The sequence below is a fragment of the Triticum aestivum genome, chromosome 1D, assembly GCF_018294505.1.
Source record: "Triticum aestivum cultivar Chinese Spring chromosome 1D, IWGSC CS RefSeq v2.1, whole genome shotgun sequence".
Lineage (NCBI taxonomy): Eukaryota > Viridiplantae > Streptophyta > Magnoliopsida > Poales > Poaceae > Triticum > Triticum aestivum.
This window is the reverse complement of record NC_057796.1, coordinates 395,077,341-395,095,079: the sequence shown is the minus strand read 5'-3', so window position 1 is coordinate 395,095,079 and position 17,739 is coordinate 395,077,341. Positions and strand designations below refer to the sequence as shown.

The 17,739-nt window shown below is 45.9% G+C and overlaps 1 protein-coding gene across 1 annotated transcript in view; it reads right to left on the bottom strand.

Moving 5' to 3' along the window:
- Window positions 1-14,254, bottom strand: part of LOC123159628 (ankyrin-3) — a 44,103-nt gene extending 29,849 nt beyond the window's left edge. The window contains exons 1-7 of the mRNA XM_044577444.1: window positions 14,123-14,254; window positions 13,558-13,620; window positions 13,280-13,468; window positions 10,709-10,849; window positions 9,718-9,857; window positions 9,221-9,304; window positions 6,611-6,616 (exon numbers count right to left, since the gene is read on the bottom strand). Of these exons, the coding sequence (XP_044433379.1) occupies window positions 6,611-6,616; window positions 9,221-9,304; window positions 9,718-9,857; window positions 10,709-10,849; window positions 13,280-13,468; window positions 13,558-13,620; window positions 14,123-14,156 (657 nt within the window). The 5' untranslated portion in view covers window positions 14,157-14,254. The remainder of the gene's footprint in view (window positions 1-6,610; window positions 6,617-9,220; window positions 9,305-9,717; window positions 9,858-10,708; window positions 10,850-13,279; window positions 13,469-13,557; window positions 13,621-14,122) is intronic.
- Between the last annotated feature and the right edge of the window lie 3,485 nt (window positions 14,255-17,739).

Here is a 17,739-nt window from a genome sequence, read left to right as displayed (position 1 = left end):
CGGGGTATTAATAAACCTGACAGGTTAATTGAAGAGTGCAATATTGTTTCTTTTGCTTTATCCGTTGCAGAAGAAATTGAAGGTAATTCTGAGCCTTCTTCATATTCTGAGGCTATTATTTATGGTGATAGTAATATGTGGATGACCGCTATGCATGATGAGATGGAATCACTTGAAAAGAATGGCACTTGGGATTTAGTAAGATTGCCTAGAGAGAAGAAACCTATTCGTTGCAAGTGGGTTTTCAAGACGAAAGAAGGTGTTTCTCCTAATTTGATGAGACAAGATATAAAGCAAGGTTAGTTGCTAAAGGTTACAGTCAGATTCCAGGTATTGACTATAACGAAGTCTTTTCTCCTGTTGTGAAGCATAACTCTATTCGCACTTTACTCAGTATTGTTGCCATGCATGATTTTGAGCTTGAACAATTGGATGTTAAAACTGCATTTTTACATGGAGAATTAGAAGAGGATATTTATATGGAACAACCTGAAGGTTTTGTTATTCCTGGAAAAGAAAAGCTTGTATGTAATTTTAAAAATCTCTTTATGGATTGAAGCAATCCCCTAGACAGTGGTACAAGAGATTTGACACCTTTATGCTCTCTCAAGGTTTCAAAAGGTCTAATTATGATAGTTGTGTTTATTTGAAAACTGTCAATGGTTCAACTATTTATTTGCTCCTTTATGTTGGTGATATGCTTATTGCTGCAAAGAGTATGTCAGAGATTAATGAACTAAAGAAGCAATTGAGTAATGAATTTGAGATGAAGGATTTGGGTGCAGCAAAGAAAATACTTGGCATGGAAATATCCAGAGATAGACCGTCTGGAAAAGTATATCTAAGTCAGAGAGAATATATTGATAAAGTTCTTCGTCGTTTTAATATGCATAATGCCAAGCCAGTAAGTACTCCGTTAGCTGCACACTTCAAATTATCATCAGCTTTATGTCCTAAGTCAGATGAAGATATTGAGTACATGTCTAGAGTTCCCTATTCAAGTGCAGTTGGTTCACTTATGTATGCCATGGTTTGTTCTCGTCCTGATTTATCATATGCATTGAGTGTTTTCAGTAGATACATGGCTAATCCTGGAGAAGAGCATTGGAAAGCAGTTCAGTGGATTTTCATATACCTGCGTGGTATTTCTAATGCTTATTTACAGTTCGGGAAAACTGGAGATGGACTTGTTGGTTTTGTTGATTCTGATGTTGCTGGTGATTTGGATAAGAGAAGATCACTCACAGGTATGTTTTCACCATTGGTGGTTGTGCTGTGAGTTCGAGAGCAACTTTGCAGTCTATTGTGGCATGTTCCACTATTGATGCCGAGTAGATGGCTATTTCTGAGGCATGCAAAGAAGCTATCTGGTTGAGAGGTTTGTACACTGAGCTTTGTGGAGATTCATCTTACCCTAACATATTTTCTGACAGTCAAAGTGCTATATATCTTACAAAGAATCCAATGTATCTTGAGAGAACAAAGCACATTGATGTCAGATTTCATTATATTCGAGATGTTGTTGTTGAAGGCGATTTGAAGGTGTGCAAGATAAGTACTCATGATAATCCTACTGATATGATGACAAAGCCAGTTCCGACCAATAAGTTTGAGCTTTGCTCAGGCTTAGTTGGTATTTCTCACTAGTCCTATGGACTTTGACGCACAAGGTGTTTATGCTGATTTGGATGGAGTTATTTACTTTCTTCGACTACTGGCGGGAATTTGGATCAAGGTGGAGATTGTTAAATTGTGATCCAAATTACACCGTGTTGGACTAGACGTAGTACAACCAGTGTGGGCCTTTGCGTTGACGTCGACGCGTGCGAGTACAACTCGTTTACTTGTCCTACAAGGACTCTTATGTATTGCTCTCATATATACCCCATGTAGTCGCACCTAAGACGGTCTGTCGTCTCGTGCTTGTAATACTCCTCCTCATAGTGATTGCGCCTTCGTGCGTCCGTGGTTTTCTCCCGCAAGGGTTTCCATGTAAAATTCGTGTCTCTTTGTCTCATTTATTTATCGTTATTATCTAACATTAACTGATGTAATTTGCTTTTTGTTCTAACTTGTGCCACATATCTGTATCTCTTCAGCTTCCATGAAAGCATCAAGCCTCCAATTAGGATCAACTGTAAACTGCTCCTAAGAATATGCGCAACTATCAATCTAGAATTGAATTAAAACTCGTGGTCAAATATTAAAATGGGTAAAATGTGGCACAAGTTTAGTGAAATGGGGTAATACGGATGAAAATTGCTTACATGGGGTAATCTCAATCAGAAATAACAAAAGGGAGGGTAAAAAATGAAATTTACTCTCAACATAGCCATGAGATAATTCCCTCGTAACCTCTTGTGCACAACAGATTGGAGTGCATTTAGTTCAACTAGCAAAAACTTGGCTTGCATTTGAGTCACTTGTTCCCGAAATACTACCTCCGTCCTACTTTATTGGTCCTGTCTGTATTTTGTTCCAAATTTTGAAGATATATTTAACTAATAAAATATTAATGCATGTCATCAAAAATAATATTATCGGAAACTATGTTCAAATACGAATCCAATGGTATAATTTTTGATGACATGCATTAATATTTTATTAGTAACATCTTTAGTCAAAATTTGGCACAAAATACAATGGGGACCAATAAACCAAGACGGAGGTAGTACTTACTAACACAATACTGTTACTAAATTTCATGTCACGTGATTTTTTTACTATCGCAAGTTCACAACTGCAGTGATTGGCTAGTAGCCCTTAACCCCAGGTTTCACAAAACATCATTAAAAGTATAAAGCGTGAGAACTCTTTCTTTTTGGTATCATGAACAATAGTTAAGTGGTTGCCATATTCATCGGGTCCTAATCCCTAGCCAGCGTGCCCTTATCCCTGCACTTGGCAGCTCTAAAGTAGTAAATTATTTCAATCAAATAATTAGCCAACTTGCGCGCATGCAGGATCTTAACAATCACCACTGCCTGGGTCACAGACCCAGTGTACTGGTGCCTTGCCTAGCTTTTTTTTAGACAATCTTCCGAAGCTTTTATTAAACCGTCACAATGTTTACAGGGACGAATGAAAGACCATCCGGCTGGCCAAACCAAACATGGCGGCCAGCCCACGAAGATAACGCGTGCTTCGCTAGACTGTGCCTTGCCTAGCTCGACATCTTCGCCTAGCAGTAGCACCGCCTTTGTCAGCCTAGGTGGCATCCTTCTGTCACCTGTTCACTCTTGCAAAATTGAAGTGCCAGTTTGGATTAGGGTTGCGTGAGGCACAGCCTCCGCATATCTCGTATATATATAGGACCAACAATACAGAGTTATGTTACAATACGACATGTACAGAAACCGTTTCCAACACACACCCTCAATCTGAACTACTACTACATACAAGGTTCAGATTGGACCGGAAACGTTCTAACATTTGTCGTATGGCTGGTTTGGTAAATACATCAGCCAGTTGGTCATTAGTCGAGATAAACCTGACATCTAAAACTCCAGAAGCAACGCGCTCACGCACAAAGTGAAAATCTATCTCTATGTGCTTGGTTCTTGCGTGAAAGACCGGGTTCGCCGTCAGGTATGTAGCCCCAAGATTATCACACCATAGAATGGCGGCACGCCGCTGGAAAACTCCAAGCTCCTTGAGTAAGGACTCCACCCAGATTGCTTCAGCTGCTCCATTAGCTAAAGCTTTATAGTCTGCCTCCGTACTCGATCTAGAGACAGTCGGCTGTTTCTTGGAACTCCATGAGACAAGATTTGAGCCAACGAACACAGCAAAACCACTAGTGGAACGGCGGTCATCAATGCATCCAGCCCAATCAGCATCCGTGAAAATACTGACACCAGTGGAAGGAGATTTATGAATCCTCAATCCCGTACTCAAAGTCCCTTTGACATAACGCAATATACGCTTGACAGCTTCCCAATGCTCATTAGTCGGCTGTGATAGATACTGGCAAACCTTGTTGACGGCAAAGGACAGGTCGGGACAAGTGAGCGTTAAATACTGAAGTCCTCCAACAATACTGCGATATCGAGTGGCATCCTCAACACCCAAAGGGGTGCCGACCTCACGAGCCAGATGCTCGGTGGCAGATAATGGTGTAGAAGTAGGCCTACAATTCTCCATACTCACACGATGAAGAAGATCAAGCGCATACTTTCTTTGAGTCGGCGTCATGCCCCCTGAATTGTAGGACGCTTCAAGCCCCAAGAAATACTGAAGAGGACCAAGATCCTTGATAGGAAAACTGTCGGAGAGTGACCGCACGAGACGATCAACTGCAGCAGGAGTGGAGCCAGCAATCACAATATCATCAACATACACAAGCATGTATATCTGAACACCATGCGCAGCAAAGATGAATATGAGGTGTCCGCCTTGGAAGAAACAAAACCAAGCTAAAGAAGTCGAGCACTGAGCCAAGCATACCAAGCACGTGGTGACTGTTTGAGACCATAGAGAGCTCGTTGCAACTTGCACACATGCAAAGGAAACCGAGCATCTTCAAAGCCAGGCGGTTGCTGCATATAAACATTCTCGGAAAGAAAGCCATGAAGAAATGCGTTGCTAACATCAATTTGCCTCAAACTCCATCCGCGTGAAACAGCAAGCGAGAGAACCAAACGAATAGTAGTCGGCTTTACCATGGGACTGAATGTATCACCATAGTCAAGACCTTGCTGTTGAGTAAAACCTCGAGCAACGAGGCGAGCCTTGTGCTTGTCAACAGACCCATCAGCGTGTTGCTTCGTCTTGAAAACCCATTTACTGCCAACAATGTTAACTCCAAGGGGCCGAGGAACCAAGACCCATGTGCCGTTTTGACGAAGCGCTGCAAACTCAGCGGCCATAGCATCACGCCATGCTGGCTCACGGAGAGCATCACGATGTGACACCGGCGTCGCAAACAAGGCATGGCGAAGAGGATTATACCGCACCGTCCCATCAATATATTCCTTGTCGCGACGAGTAGCATCACGTGTACGAGTCACCATAGGATGAGGGCGCTCGGCGGGCAGAGGCGGAGGCGAGGACGGCGACAGCGCTGGACTTGGCGATGGTGTCACAGGAACTGGCGAAGCCGGTTCATGGGCCAGAAGAGGCAACCCATGGGCCGGCGAGGCGCGGGTGGAGCCAGCCGCGGCACCAGGCGATGCAGGCCCTGCATGTGCAGGCGGGACATCCGCCTGGGGAGCCGTGTCGCCAAGCACGTCGACCGGCACCGCGCGTACATCGAGCGTGTCCAGACGCGGAGCAGTACTGGATGGCGAAAAATCCTGCACAGGAGAAGCACTGGCTGGGCCAGAGAGGTTAGTAGCCAAGTAGGTTAGGTCATAATTACGCACAGGAACACTCGTAGCCGGTTCGTTGGATGGAAAAGAAATAGCCTCTTTAAGTGTAGACACATTGACAGTGACACCGGGAGTAGCAAACGGAAAGACAGACTCGTCAAAGATAACGTCACGCGAGATGTATATACGACCCGTAGATCGATCAAGACACTTGTACCCCTTATGCATAGGACTATATTCAAGGAAAACGCACATCTTGGACCGAAATTCTAGTTTGTGTGAGTTATACTTCCGCAAACTAGGCCAACAAGCGCACCCGAAAGTACGGAGAAAAGAATAATTGGGTGGAATTTTCAGAAGACGATGAATAGGAGTGTCTCCAAGCACAGGGGTGGGCATGCGGTTAATGAGGTAACACGCAGTCAGAAAAGCTTCATCCCAATAACGTAAAGGGAGAGACGAGTGAGCCAACAAAGCAAGACCAGTTTCAACCAAGTGTCGGTGTTCACGCTCGGCAATGCCGTTCTGTTGGGAGGTGTGAGGGCAAGAGACTCGATGAGAGATGCCCATACGAAGAAAATAACGGTGCAACTTATGGTATTCACCACCCCAATCAGATTGGACAGCTTTAAGCTTAGCATCCAAAAGACGCTCAACATGTGCTTGAAAAGCATAGAACACTTGTTCAACATCAGACTTATGTTTTAGGAGATAGATCCAGCAAAAACGGGAGTAGTCGTCAATAAAACTCACATAATACTTGTACCCCCAGAGGAAGCACGAGCAGCGCCCCAAACATCAGTATGAACTAATTCAAGAGGCATAGTAGACACACGAGCAGAAGCAGTATATGATAGTTGACGACTTTTACCACATTGACAAGCATCACAAACTAAAGCAGAAGTATCTGAGGATGAACACTCTAGATCATTATTCCTAACAATGAAACTGGCGACATTATTGGACAGATGACCGAGACGCTGATGCCACTTGGATGATGAAACACGGACGCTGGACGACGCTTGACGCTCGGACAGATGCGAGGCTCGTCCGAGTGGAAGAGGATAGAGCCCTCCTTTGCTTCTACCTCGAAGAAGAATTCTCCTGGTGGCTTTGTCCTTAACAAGGAAATAATATTTATGAAATTCAATGAAGATACGATTATCCGACACAAGACGATAGACTGATAGAAGATGTTGGCTAATATTTGGAACGTGTAAAATATTGTTCAGGCGAAGAGAAGAACCGGCTAAGGTCGAGTGCCCAATATGCGAAATAGACAAACCTGAGCCGTTGGCCACCTGAACCTGATCATGGCCGCCGTAGCACTCGCGGACATGAAGACGCTCCAGGTCACTAGTCAGGTGGTCCGTGGTGCCGGAGTCCAGGACCCAGTGCGTGGAGTTGTTGGAGGAGGTCGATGCATTATATGCCGAGCGGCCATTGCCGCTGGAGTATTCTGAATCGAAGCGCTTCTTGCAGGTATCCGCTTCGTGGCCCCAATTCTTGCAAATCTGGCACCTCGGGCGCCAGCGACGATTGCCGTTGCGGCCGTTGCCGCCTCCTCCACCGCCGTTGTTACGACGGATGTCCTGGCCGCCTTGCTGGTAACCCTGCCCCTGTTGCTGCGGATAACCTCCAGCGGGGCGGATGTCGGTCGCGCGACCGGTGTCAGGCGCACGAGGACGGTTGACGGGGGCAGGAGCACCGGACCGTGCCACGGCGTTGGCCGACGAGGTCCACTCCTCATCGTCGGCCTGCTGCGACAACTGCAGCGCCTCATAGTTGAGGACCATAGAGTAGAACTCAGCCAACGTGACCGGGGTGACCACGACGCTGAGCGAAGCCGCGATCGGATTGAAAGCCTTGCCCAATCCGGTGAGCATGTAGTCGATGATCTCGTCATCGTCGAGGGGAGATCCAGCGGAGGCCATGGCGTCGGGAAGAGCCTTCACCTTGTGCATGTACTCGCTGGCGGTCATGTCGTGCTTCTTCAACGACTGAATCTGTCGCCGGATGTGCCGAACCCCGGCACGGTTCTGCGCGCTGAACATGGCATGGATGGAGGTCCACGCGGCAACAGCGGACTTGCAGCTAATCAGCTGAGACACAATGTCCTCCGTCATGGAGGAGAGGAGCATCCCGAGGACCTTCTGGTCCTGCGTCCACCATGTCGCGTACGCAGGATTTGCCACGGTGGTGGCGGCATCACCTGCCCCCTGGGAGATGGTTGTGGGCGGGGCAGCGACGGAGCCGTCGAGGTAGCCATGGAGAGAAGCACCGGAGAGATGCGTCACGGTGAGGGTTCTCCACAGCGGGAAGTTGCCGCGATCCAGACGCACACCAAGGCGGGCGCGGTGGATGGGATCGGCGCCGTGGCGGCCGGAGATGTGACCACGGGGCCGATGATGGCCAACTGCATCGCCGCGGAGCAAGAGCCGGAAGCCATCGATCGGAGGCTGGCGTCGAGCGATGGCGGCGCGAGATCGAGGGAGAGGCGGCGGTGCGATGGAACTAGAGGCTCTGTTACAAAGTTTGGATTAGGGTTGCGTGAGGCACAACCTCCACATATCTCGTATATATATAGGACCAACAATACAGAGTTATGTTACAATACGACAGAAACCGTTTCCAACAGTGCCAAGAGTGAGCCCGTTGAGTTAGAACATGGCTTTCCTTTGCTCCTTACTCTCCTTTCCGAAGCATCACCGACTCTGGTAATTCACAACATTGCTTCTTCAGTTCAGCAGCATATAGATTCCGATTTGAACGAGTGGAGGGAGTTGTGTTATGTGGTATAATTAATCAACCAACCCTGAGGGAATGGATTTTTATTTGAAGTATGTATAACTGTACAGTGCCAGTATCAAAACCGCATCGGATTTTTTCTATATGTTTGACAGAAATAGTCCCAACACACCATATATGTACCAGCGCGGCAGAGCCATATCGGTATCTGACAAATACCAGGATCCAGGATAAATGTCAGTAACTATAGGTGCCAGAGGCTAGAATGTTTTGTTCTCACTAGAATTTCTGATGCATATGCAAGGTTTGCAACTTGCAAGAGTCAAAGTCTGCATGCAGAGTTCTAATAATTAGCACCCGTGTTACCACGTTACATTCAACCTAGCACGTGAGACTTATCAGAATTCTACATGCATGATTAATAAGGAAAAGGCTACCCTTATAAACTGGATCAAGGTTTTCGATCCGGTCTTCCTCATAAACTGGATCACGTTTTTTGACCTGGTTTTCCTCATAAACTCGATCATTTTCTTTGAATAGGGATCATATTCAGGTGGGGATTCCCCCCGGTGACATGTTCAAAAGAAAAAAGAAAAACACTACAAGCAACAAACTTGTACTGTCAAAGAGGTAAATCTTATATCATCAACAACAATACCGTTGGTATCGGCATCTTCCAGTAAGGAGTTGCAGCAATCTGTTGAAATAAATTTTCCAGAATGTAGATTTTTCGCAGCATGAATTAAAGCTCCCTTGGTATCAGCACCAGCCTATCACAGAAAAAGATGTTATGCATCTGTCCCCAAGATGACCTGGTAACAATTCAATATTTCTGCACTTTCAGGAATGAATAACATCAATGCCACTCCCTCGGCATGAACTTTCTATTAGATTACTTTGTTGGGTTTCACTGTGACAACCAATTGGTTCATAAGTTCGGGAAAAAATGACTAAGAAAGTGTCTGCTAGACTAGACTACTACATATAAGTGGGTCACAAATTTCAGCATCCCACAACTGTGGCGAATGTTCACAAAATAAATGCTATCAAAGGAAATAGAATGTTTTGAACTTCAGCATGAAAAAATGTCAATATATCAATACATAGAAAATAGACCCATCAGAATTCAAGAACTTGACAAGGCTAACATAAAGGTACAATACCTTAAGCAGGAGAAGAATACATTCCCTTGATTCAGTGTCCATTGCTGCAATCAGAGGTGTCCTGCCATTTACCATCTTGTTGTACTGGTGAGAAACATTAAGATATTAGCTCCTACATAGCCAAATAATGATACTTAATCCCCGACAAAAGAAAAATGATAATAATGGCACAATGGTACAGGAAGTACACAGAATGGTCAATAGAAGAGCAGTATTGATGTACCATTTTATCAAGCTTTCAGTAAAATCTGAACGCCTTTCATGGCATTACAGAATAAGAACACATGTAAGCATATAGTTACAGAATATGTGGCAGGCGGTTGCTTTTACTGACATGTTGGTCAAGCTTGTCTAGTAGACTTCCATAAAATTTTAGATGACACTTAAAAATGAGGGACAATACTAGATAACTAGTGGGGTGGCCCACACATTTGTGCGGCTAGACCATACACAAGTCTGATGGGCGATCTAAGGAAGAAATAGGTATTTAAACTTACATCTGCATTGTTGCCCAATAAAATCTTCATAACAGCGTCGTGCCTTTGCGAAGCAGCAGTATGAAGTGGCGTTCCAAAAGGACCTACCGGGTCAACATAAGCTCCTTTTGCAAGCAATAGTTCTACCATTTCACAATCCCCTGAGAGAAGAAACTTATTGCCAAATCGGTATTTCACTGACAATCTCTTAAATAAAAGACCCATGAGCTTATTACATAAGAGGGCAAGTATTATTTGCAAAAGTCCTTTTTGTTCACAAAGTCTCTTGGACCTGAATTTGCCTTAAATATGTGTTACATTATAACCTTTTACACAATACCCACCTGCCATGAATAGTGACATGTTTAACGTTATCTAAATGATACTCCCTCTGAAGTATTAGGATATTGCACAGGAATTAAGGCGTTGTTGGAATTGCCACTATTACCCTATAAAATTATTCAGAGATTAGTCTGCTAGGTAAATATCACTGATTTGATGCAAGTTTCATGTTCCTAGCCTAGCAATGCATGCATGCACACATGCACTAGACGCTACTGCTTGGGTATATATACATAAATATACTCATCACTTGACTAAAGCATGTGCAAAATTATTTGCTATGGATAAGCATATATCAGGAAATAATACTCCCTTCGATCCATATTACTTGTCATGGCTTTAGTAAAACTTAAAGCTGCGACAAGTAATATGGATCAGAGGGAGTACCAACATTCTTCTTGAAAACCTACAATGTCATGCATTCCGAAACACTACAACATCATGTATTTCCGAACAGAGGGAGTGATCAGAAGGACAATACTATTAGGTTTGAAGAATTATTAGCATAAGATGGAAATCACTATGAAACAAGGGCAAGTAGATCCTGGTAAGAAAACAATGCCGCACCACAGTGCCACACAATCACACACTTCTCACATTGAAAAGACAATTTAAGAAAGAAAAAACAGAGTGATGCAAGAGAGAGAGATGTGTGTTTATAAAGGCAGACCTGATCCAGCAGCATAATGTAAAGGGGAAAAGTCATCATGACCGGCTTTGTCCAGATTAGCACCATGATCAAGAAGATACTTCGCAATAGCCACATGGGCCACATCCGTAGAGCATATTGCAAAAAACAGAGGTGTTCTACCTATCAAGCAGACAAGCACATAATAATCAAGCATAATAGTTCCCCACAAAAAAAATCAAGCATAATAGAGTTAAATCACTTTTAGACTTAGCAAAGAAATAAGATCACTTTTTACCAGAGCATATCTTATCTCCAGACACATACATTAAAAGAAGTTTCCTAAAACTGATGTGTGTTTTCAAAGAGCATGAGATCTAGAAATAGCTCCTCAAGAAACACAAAGTAGATCATAGAGTTTTTTAGATATAATATGATTAAGATATCAAAGTTCTCGAGACAATACTGGTTAAATGCAATGAAATAAACAAAAAAATTGCCTTCTACAAGTATCCACTTCATATGAGCCAGCTTAATGTACAGGGGCACAGCTAACCAGCGGTCACTTTCCGATACGTACTGTAGCACTGTCGGACCACCCCCCTTCTTTTTTTATCCCTTTCTCTTTCCCCTTATAACTTCCTAACAAATTTCAGAAATATGTCAAAAAGTAAATCTAAACAACTTTCAACCTTTAGAAATTTCAAACAACCAACAGAATTTCTAAGCAACTTTAACATTCAGAAATTTCAAACAATTATTAGAATTCCTATAATAACTTCCAACTCTCCCCCGCTCCCGCGGCGCGCCCCGCGCGCGCGTCTCGGGAGATCTAGATCGGCCGCCACCGCCGCCTCGTCAGCGTCTCCTTCCCCTCGCCGCCGCCGGAGTAAGCCCGTGCGGCGCGGGCGGCGGCGGGGCACTCCCTCCTTCCTCTGGTTCTCGTGGCCGCGGCGCGGGTCGTCTGCTCGGGGACAAGGGGCGCCTCGTCCGGCTAGTCTCCCGGAGGCGGGGACGGCTGAATCCGGCTGCGACTGGGCTAGGAGAAGGTGGCGTGGTGCGGTGGCGCTGGTGGCGGGGTTTCGGTCGTGGTCGTCTTTGATCTCGATCGGAATCTCCATCGGGGGCGTCGCACGGCGGTGGGACCGGATCGGCGGCGGCGTCACCGGTTCGGCAGAGGGCTCCGTTCCAGCCAACCGCGAGATCGGGACGCCGTGGCTTCCGGTGAAAATCGCGCCTGACTGCGGTCATGGCGGATGATGGCGGCGTCTCGGACGTTGTTCCCTTCTCGAGGCATCGTTGTTGCAGGTCACGTCAACCTAATCGGAAGGTTCCGGGGGAAACCCTAGATCTGGATCTACCGGATCGGATGATGGCGACGTTTCGATGTCATTCTCCCTCCTGGGGGCATCGTTTTGGAGCAAGTGTTGGCTGAAGGGGACAAGAGGAGGAGCGGCGTGGTATCTGACACGTCGACAACGGCGGGTCTCAGCGGCATGGAGCAGCGGGGTCTCGCCGGTGGGCGTGTGATGATGGACGAGCGTAGGATGGTGGCGTTGTCTGGCGTCGTGGTGGCGTCGACGGCAGCTAGACCGGGCAAGGTACATGCAGCAGTATAGCACTAAAGATGGATTGGTGGCAGGTGGCTGCGGCGGCCTCATACCCGGCAGGCGTCCAGGTTGAGGAGTGCGCCGGACTTGTGGGTGCCCCATACCCGGCAGGCGTCCTGGTTGGGACCTCAGGTCTTAAATGTTAGGTTTGGCTACGAGGTCTGTTTTGGTATTAGGCCCAGACTATCAGCATCCCTTCATCAACTGGATAGGAATAGCGACAGATGTTGCCTAAACGGTGGCTTTAGTCTTACTTTTGTATGACTTTGTAAGGTCTTGTGTGAATAATTAATAAAGTGGCTGCATGCATCGTCCAGATGCAGAGGCCGGGGGTCCTCCTCCATTTCTAGAAAAAACTCTCAGAAATGTCAAGCAACTTCAAAAAATTCTCACTTAACTTTTCAAAAAATCCTAATAAAATTTCATAATGTTTCCACAACTTTCTGAAACTTCTCAAAAACCTACACAACTTTCAGAAATTTCCTCTCATATCAGACGACGGCGCACGCAATGACCATTGCCATGGAGGAGGCTGGATCGGGCGTCGGGTAGGTGTGCATCAACGACGACTGGCCACATGGTGCGGTGGTGGCAGCCGGCCATAGTGCGTGGTCGAGCTAGGCCCGTGACGCGCGGCGGTGGCAGCCTATCCTAGGGCTCAATTGTGGAAGCAGGCTCTATGGCCTGTGGTGGCGACGGATGTCCCATAGCGCGGGAGAGCGGTAGAGTGAAGAATTTTCGTCAAGCACAACCCAAAGGCAACGATAAATCATAACCCAAACCTACAGATGAAGCAATCCTCACTAACAATAATTTATTCTACAGTATTAGCACACCATAAAACAATGTAAAATAGCACATCTGAAATTTATCAAGCCTATTTTACGACACAGATGTCACAGAACAGAACCAATAAATCTGAGGGTTGACCCCACGGTCAGTGTGGTAAGTAATCTCAAGCAAATATCAGAAACAAAATCGAGGGTTTCGAACAGAAATGGACCTTTCTTGTCGACCCCGTCCACATCTACCCGCAGCTCCCCGACCAGGTACCTGCACACCTCCAGCCTCCCTCTGCAGGCGGCGATTTGCAGCGCCCCGAGGCCTTCCAGCTCTCCGGCATCTTCCACCCTCATTGCCTCAATCACCTTGTTGGGACGGCCCCTGCCCTTGTCCAGCTTCTTCACCTGGCCTGCGACGGATCGGAGCCCAATAAATCAGAACTCGAGCACCAACACGGGAAAGCAGCCAGAATCAAGAATGGAGGAGAGCGCAGCATACTCTTCAAGAGGGGGATGTCGCCATCGAATGCCGCCTGGAGTAGGTTCGCCGCCGGGCCAGGGGCTGCGGAAGAAGCAGCAGAGTTAGGCCGGATTTGGGATCCGGGTTAAGGTTGCGGCTGGGTCTGTAGACAGGGGAATGTATCCAGTGCATCCGTACTTGTGCTACCGGTGCAATCGGATGTCATAAAATGTTTTTAAAATTTTGAAAAATATCTAGCACGTTGACACAACATCAATGTATGATGTCACAAAATTTCGTATAAAATTTTGAAATATTTTTTAAGATACAAAAATGACAAATTGGACTTCAGTGTGATAATGGGCCAAATCTAAAGCCCAAATTATGTTATGTACTATTCTGTTTTGAATTTGTCATTTTTGTTTTTCAAGTTATGTTTTGAATTTTGACTTGAAATTTTATGACAAGCTACATTGATGTTGTATGAGTGTGTTAATTTCAGAATTTTTTGAACATTTTAAAAACACAATATGAGCTCGGTGCACCGGTAGCACCACCAGCTCCGGTGCACCAGATATTTTCCCCTGTAGACAGAGGCACTTACAGATGAACGGAACGGCGTAGCCATGCGACGCCATGGCGACGGTGGGGGCAAGGAAGTGGCAGGGTTTGGGGGTGGGAAGAGGAGAGGAGGGTGTGGCTGGGTTTGAAGACGAAGCGAGCAGCGAGCGAGGAAGACGAAGAGAAAAGAGGCGTACGCGGGAAGGAAGGGAGACGTGTGTGCAGTGAAAATGGCAGCAGCCTTGTCAGAACAGTAAATGTAAAAGCTGTATGACTAGTCACTTCGTTCCTGCCCCTTAATTAATGATAACCGGTCCAATTCGTTCTTCCACACTTCCGAAAAGATTTCAATAGAAATCCCAGATAATTGTAATCCCTACATTATATCATACTGTATATATATTACCTCCATTCCGGTTCATAGGCAAAAAAAAACTGCTTTTCCTTTTGTAAGTCTTTTTTTTTGCTTCCCATTATATATTTAGATTCTCAAGTGCATTAAACCGCACCTGCAAAGATTTAAAAAAATCACCAATGCATATGGTACTACTCTTTCCGTCTAGGTGTGTAAGTCATCTTAGGTTGTGCACCGTGACCAAGACGGAGGGGAAAACGAGAGAACTTAATGCCTTTTTGCTAATTAATAGCATTGCATGCAACAAACTAACCACTCCATGTCATGTTTGGTACTCCCTTCGTCTAGGTGAGTAAGTCATCTTAGGTTGTGCACCGCGACCAAGGCGGAGGGGAAAACGAGAGAACTTAATGTATTTTTGCTAATTAATATCATTGCATGCAATAAACTAACCACTGCATGTCATGTTTGGTAGTCTCAAGTCATTTAAAGCATGCACGGCCTACATCTCTTATTGGTTGATATGTCACGAAACAAGAAACGAGGAGTGAGTTAATGTATCGTGCCCAAGTGTTTTGGGATTATTTGATTTTCGTAAGGTGACTTACACACCTAGACAGAGGGAGTAGTCTCAAATTATTCAAAGCATGCACGGCCCACATCTCTTATTGGTTGATATGTCACGAAACAAGAAACGAGGAGTGAGTTAATGTACCGTGCCTAAGTGTTTTGGGATTATTTGGTTTCGTAAGGTGACTTACACACCTAGACTAAGGGAGTACCAAATGACGGAGCACGCAACGACCATTGCCATGGAGTAAAAGTTTTTGATCCTTTATTGATCACACTTGCATGCATTGCAATTAGTGCATTAGTAAAGATTTTTTTTTAAAACAATCAAATTAATTTAGTTATGCAAACTACAAAAAAATTATTTCACCATTCATCATCTATCTTGGTTGATGAGATTTTAAATTGAACCCTATAAAACGAAAGAGATGAAGTATACTCCCTTCGTCCGGTGAAGACTGTACATCTAGAAATTTTAGAACAAATTATGGAGTTAAGTAAATAATGCATTGGAAAAATGCAAGCCACCATCTCTCCCCTTTTTAATTACCCAACACTTAATGAGCAAGGGGGAAGGAGAGGTTGATGGAGATCCAGCAGCACGACGGCGTGGTGGTGGATGTAGCGGGTCTCCGGCAGGGCTTCGCCGAGCTTCTGCGAGAGAGAGAGGTGTTGCAGGGGAGGAGGGAGGCGCCCAAGGCTGTAGGTTGCTGCCCTCCCTCCCCCCCTTTATATAGGCCCCTGGGGGGCGCCGGCCCTGGGAGATGGGATCTCCAAGGGGGGCGGCGGCCAAAGGGGGGAAGGGGTTGCCTTGCCCCCCAAGGCAAGGGGGAAGCTCCCCCCCTAGGGTTCCCAACCCTAGGCGCATGGGGGGAGGCCCAAGGGGGGCGCCCCAGCCCACTAAGGGCTGGTTCCCTTCCACTTTCAGCCCACGGGGCCCTCCGGGATAGGTGGCCCCACCCGGTGGACCCCCGGGACCCTTCCGGTGGTCCCGGTACAATACCGGCAACCCCCGAAACTTTCCCGGTGGCCGAAACTTAACTTCCTATATATAATTCTTCACCTCCGGACCATTCCGGAAACTCTCGTGACGTCCGGGATCTCATCCGGGACTCCGAACAACTTTCGGGTTTCCGCATACACATATCTACAACCCTAGCGTCACCGAACCTTAAGTGTGTAGACCCTACGGGTTCGGGAGACATGCAGACATGACCGAGACACCTCTCCGGTCAATAACCAACAGCGGGATCTGGATACCCATGTTGGCTCCCACATGTTCCACGATGATCTCATCGGATGAACCACGGTGTCGAGGATTCAATCAATCCCGTATGCAATTCCCTTTGTCAATCGGTATGTTACTTGCCCGAGATTCAATCGTCGGTATCCCAATACCTTGTTCAATCTCGTTACCGGCAAGTCTCTTTACTCGTACCGCAATGCATGATCCCGTTACTAACGCCTTAGTCACATTGAGCTCATTATGATGATGCATTACCGAGTGGGCCCAGACATACCTCTCCGTCACACGGAGTGACAAATCCCAGTCTCGATCTGTGCCAACCCAACAGACACTTTCGGAGATACCCGTAGTGCACCTTTATAGTCACCCAGTTACGTTGTGACGTTTGGCACACCCAAAGCACTCCTACGGTATCCGGGAGTTGCACGATCTCATGGTCTAAGCAAAAGATACTTGACATTGGAAAAGCTCTAGCAAACGAAACTACACGATCTTTTATGCTATGCTTAGGATTGGGTCCTGTCCATCACATCATTCTCCTAATGATGTGATCCCGTTATCAATGACATCCAATGTCCATAGTCAGGAAACCATGACTATCTGTTGATTAACGAGCTAGTCAACTAGAGGCTTACTAGGGACACATTGTGGTCTATGTATTCACACATGTATTACGATTTCCGGACAATACAATTATAGCATGAAAAATAGACAATTATCATGAACAAAGAAATATAATAATAACCATTTATTATTGCCTCTAGGGCATATTTCCAACAGTCTCCCACTTGCACTAGAGTCAATAATCTAGTTACATTGTGATGAATCGAACACCCATTGCGTCCTGGTGTTGATCATGTTTTGCCCTAGGGAGAGGTTTAGTCAACGGATCTGCTACATTCAGGTCCGTATGTACTTTACAAATATCTATGTCTCCATTTTGAACACTTTCACGAATGGAGTTGAAGCGACGCTTGATATGCCTGGTCTTCCTGTGAAACCTGGGCTCCTTCGCAAGGGCAATGGCTCCAGTGTTGTCACAGAAGAGAGTCATCGGGCCCGACGCATTGGGAATCACCCCTAGGTCAGTAATGAACTCCTTCATCCAGACTGCTTCCTGTGCTGCCTCCGAGGCTGCCATGTACTCCGCTTCACATGTAGATCCCGCCACGACGCTTTGCCTTCAACTGCACCAGCTTACTGCTCCTCCATTCAAAATATACACGTATCCGGTTTGTGACTTCGAGTCATCCAGATCTGTGTCGAAGCTAGCGTCGACGTAACCCTTTACGACGAGCTCTTCGTCACCTCCATAAACGAGAAACATATCCTTAGTCCTCTTCAGGTACTTCAGGATATTCTTGACCGCTGTCCAGTGTTCCATGCCGGGATTACTTTGGTACCTTCCTACCAAACTTACGGCAAGGTTTACATCAGGTCTGGTACACAGCATGGCATACATAATAGACCCTATGGCCGAGGCATAGGG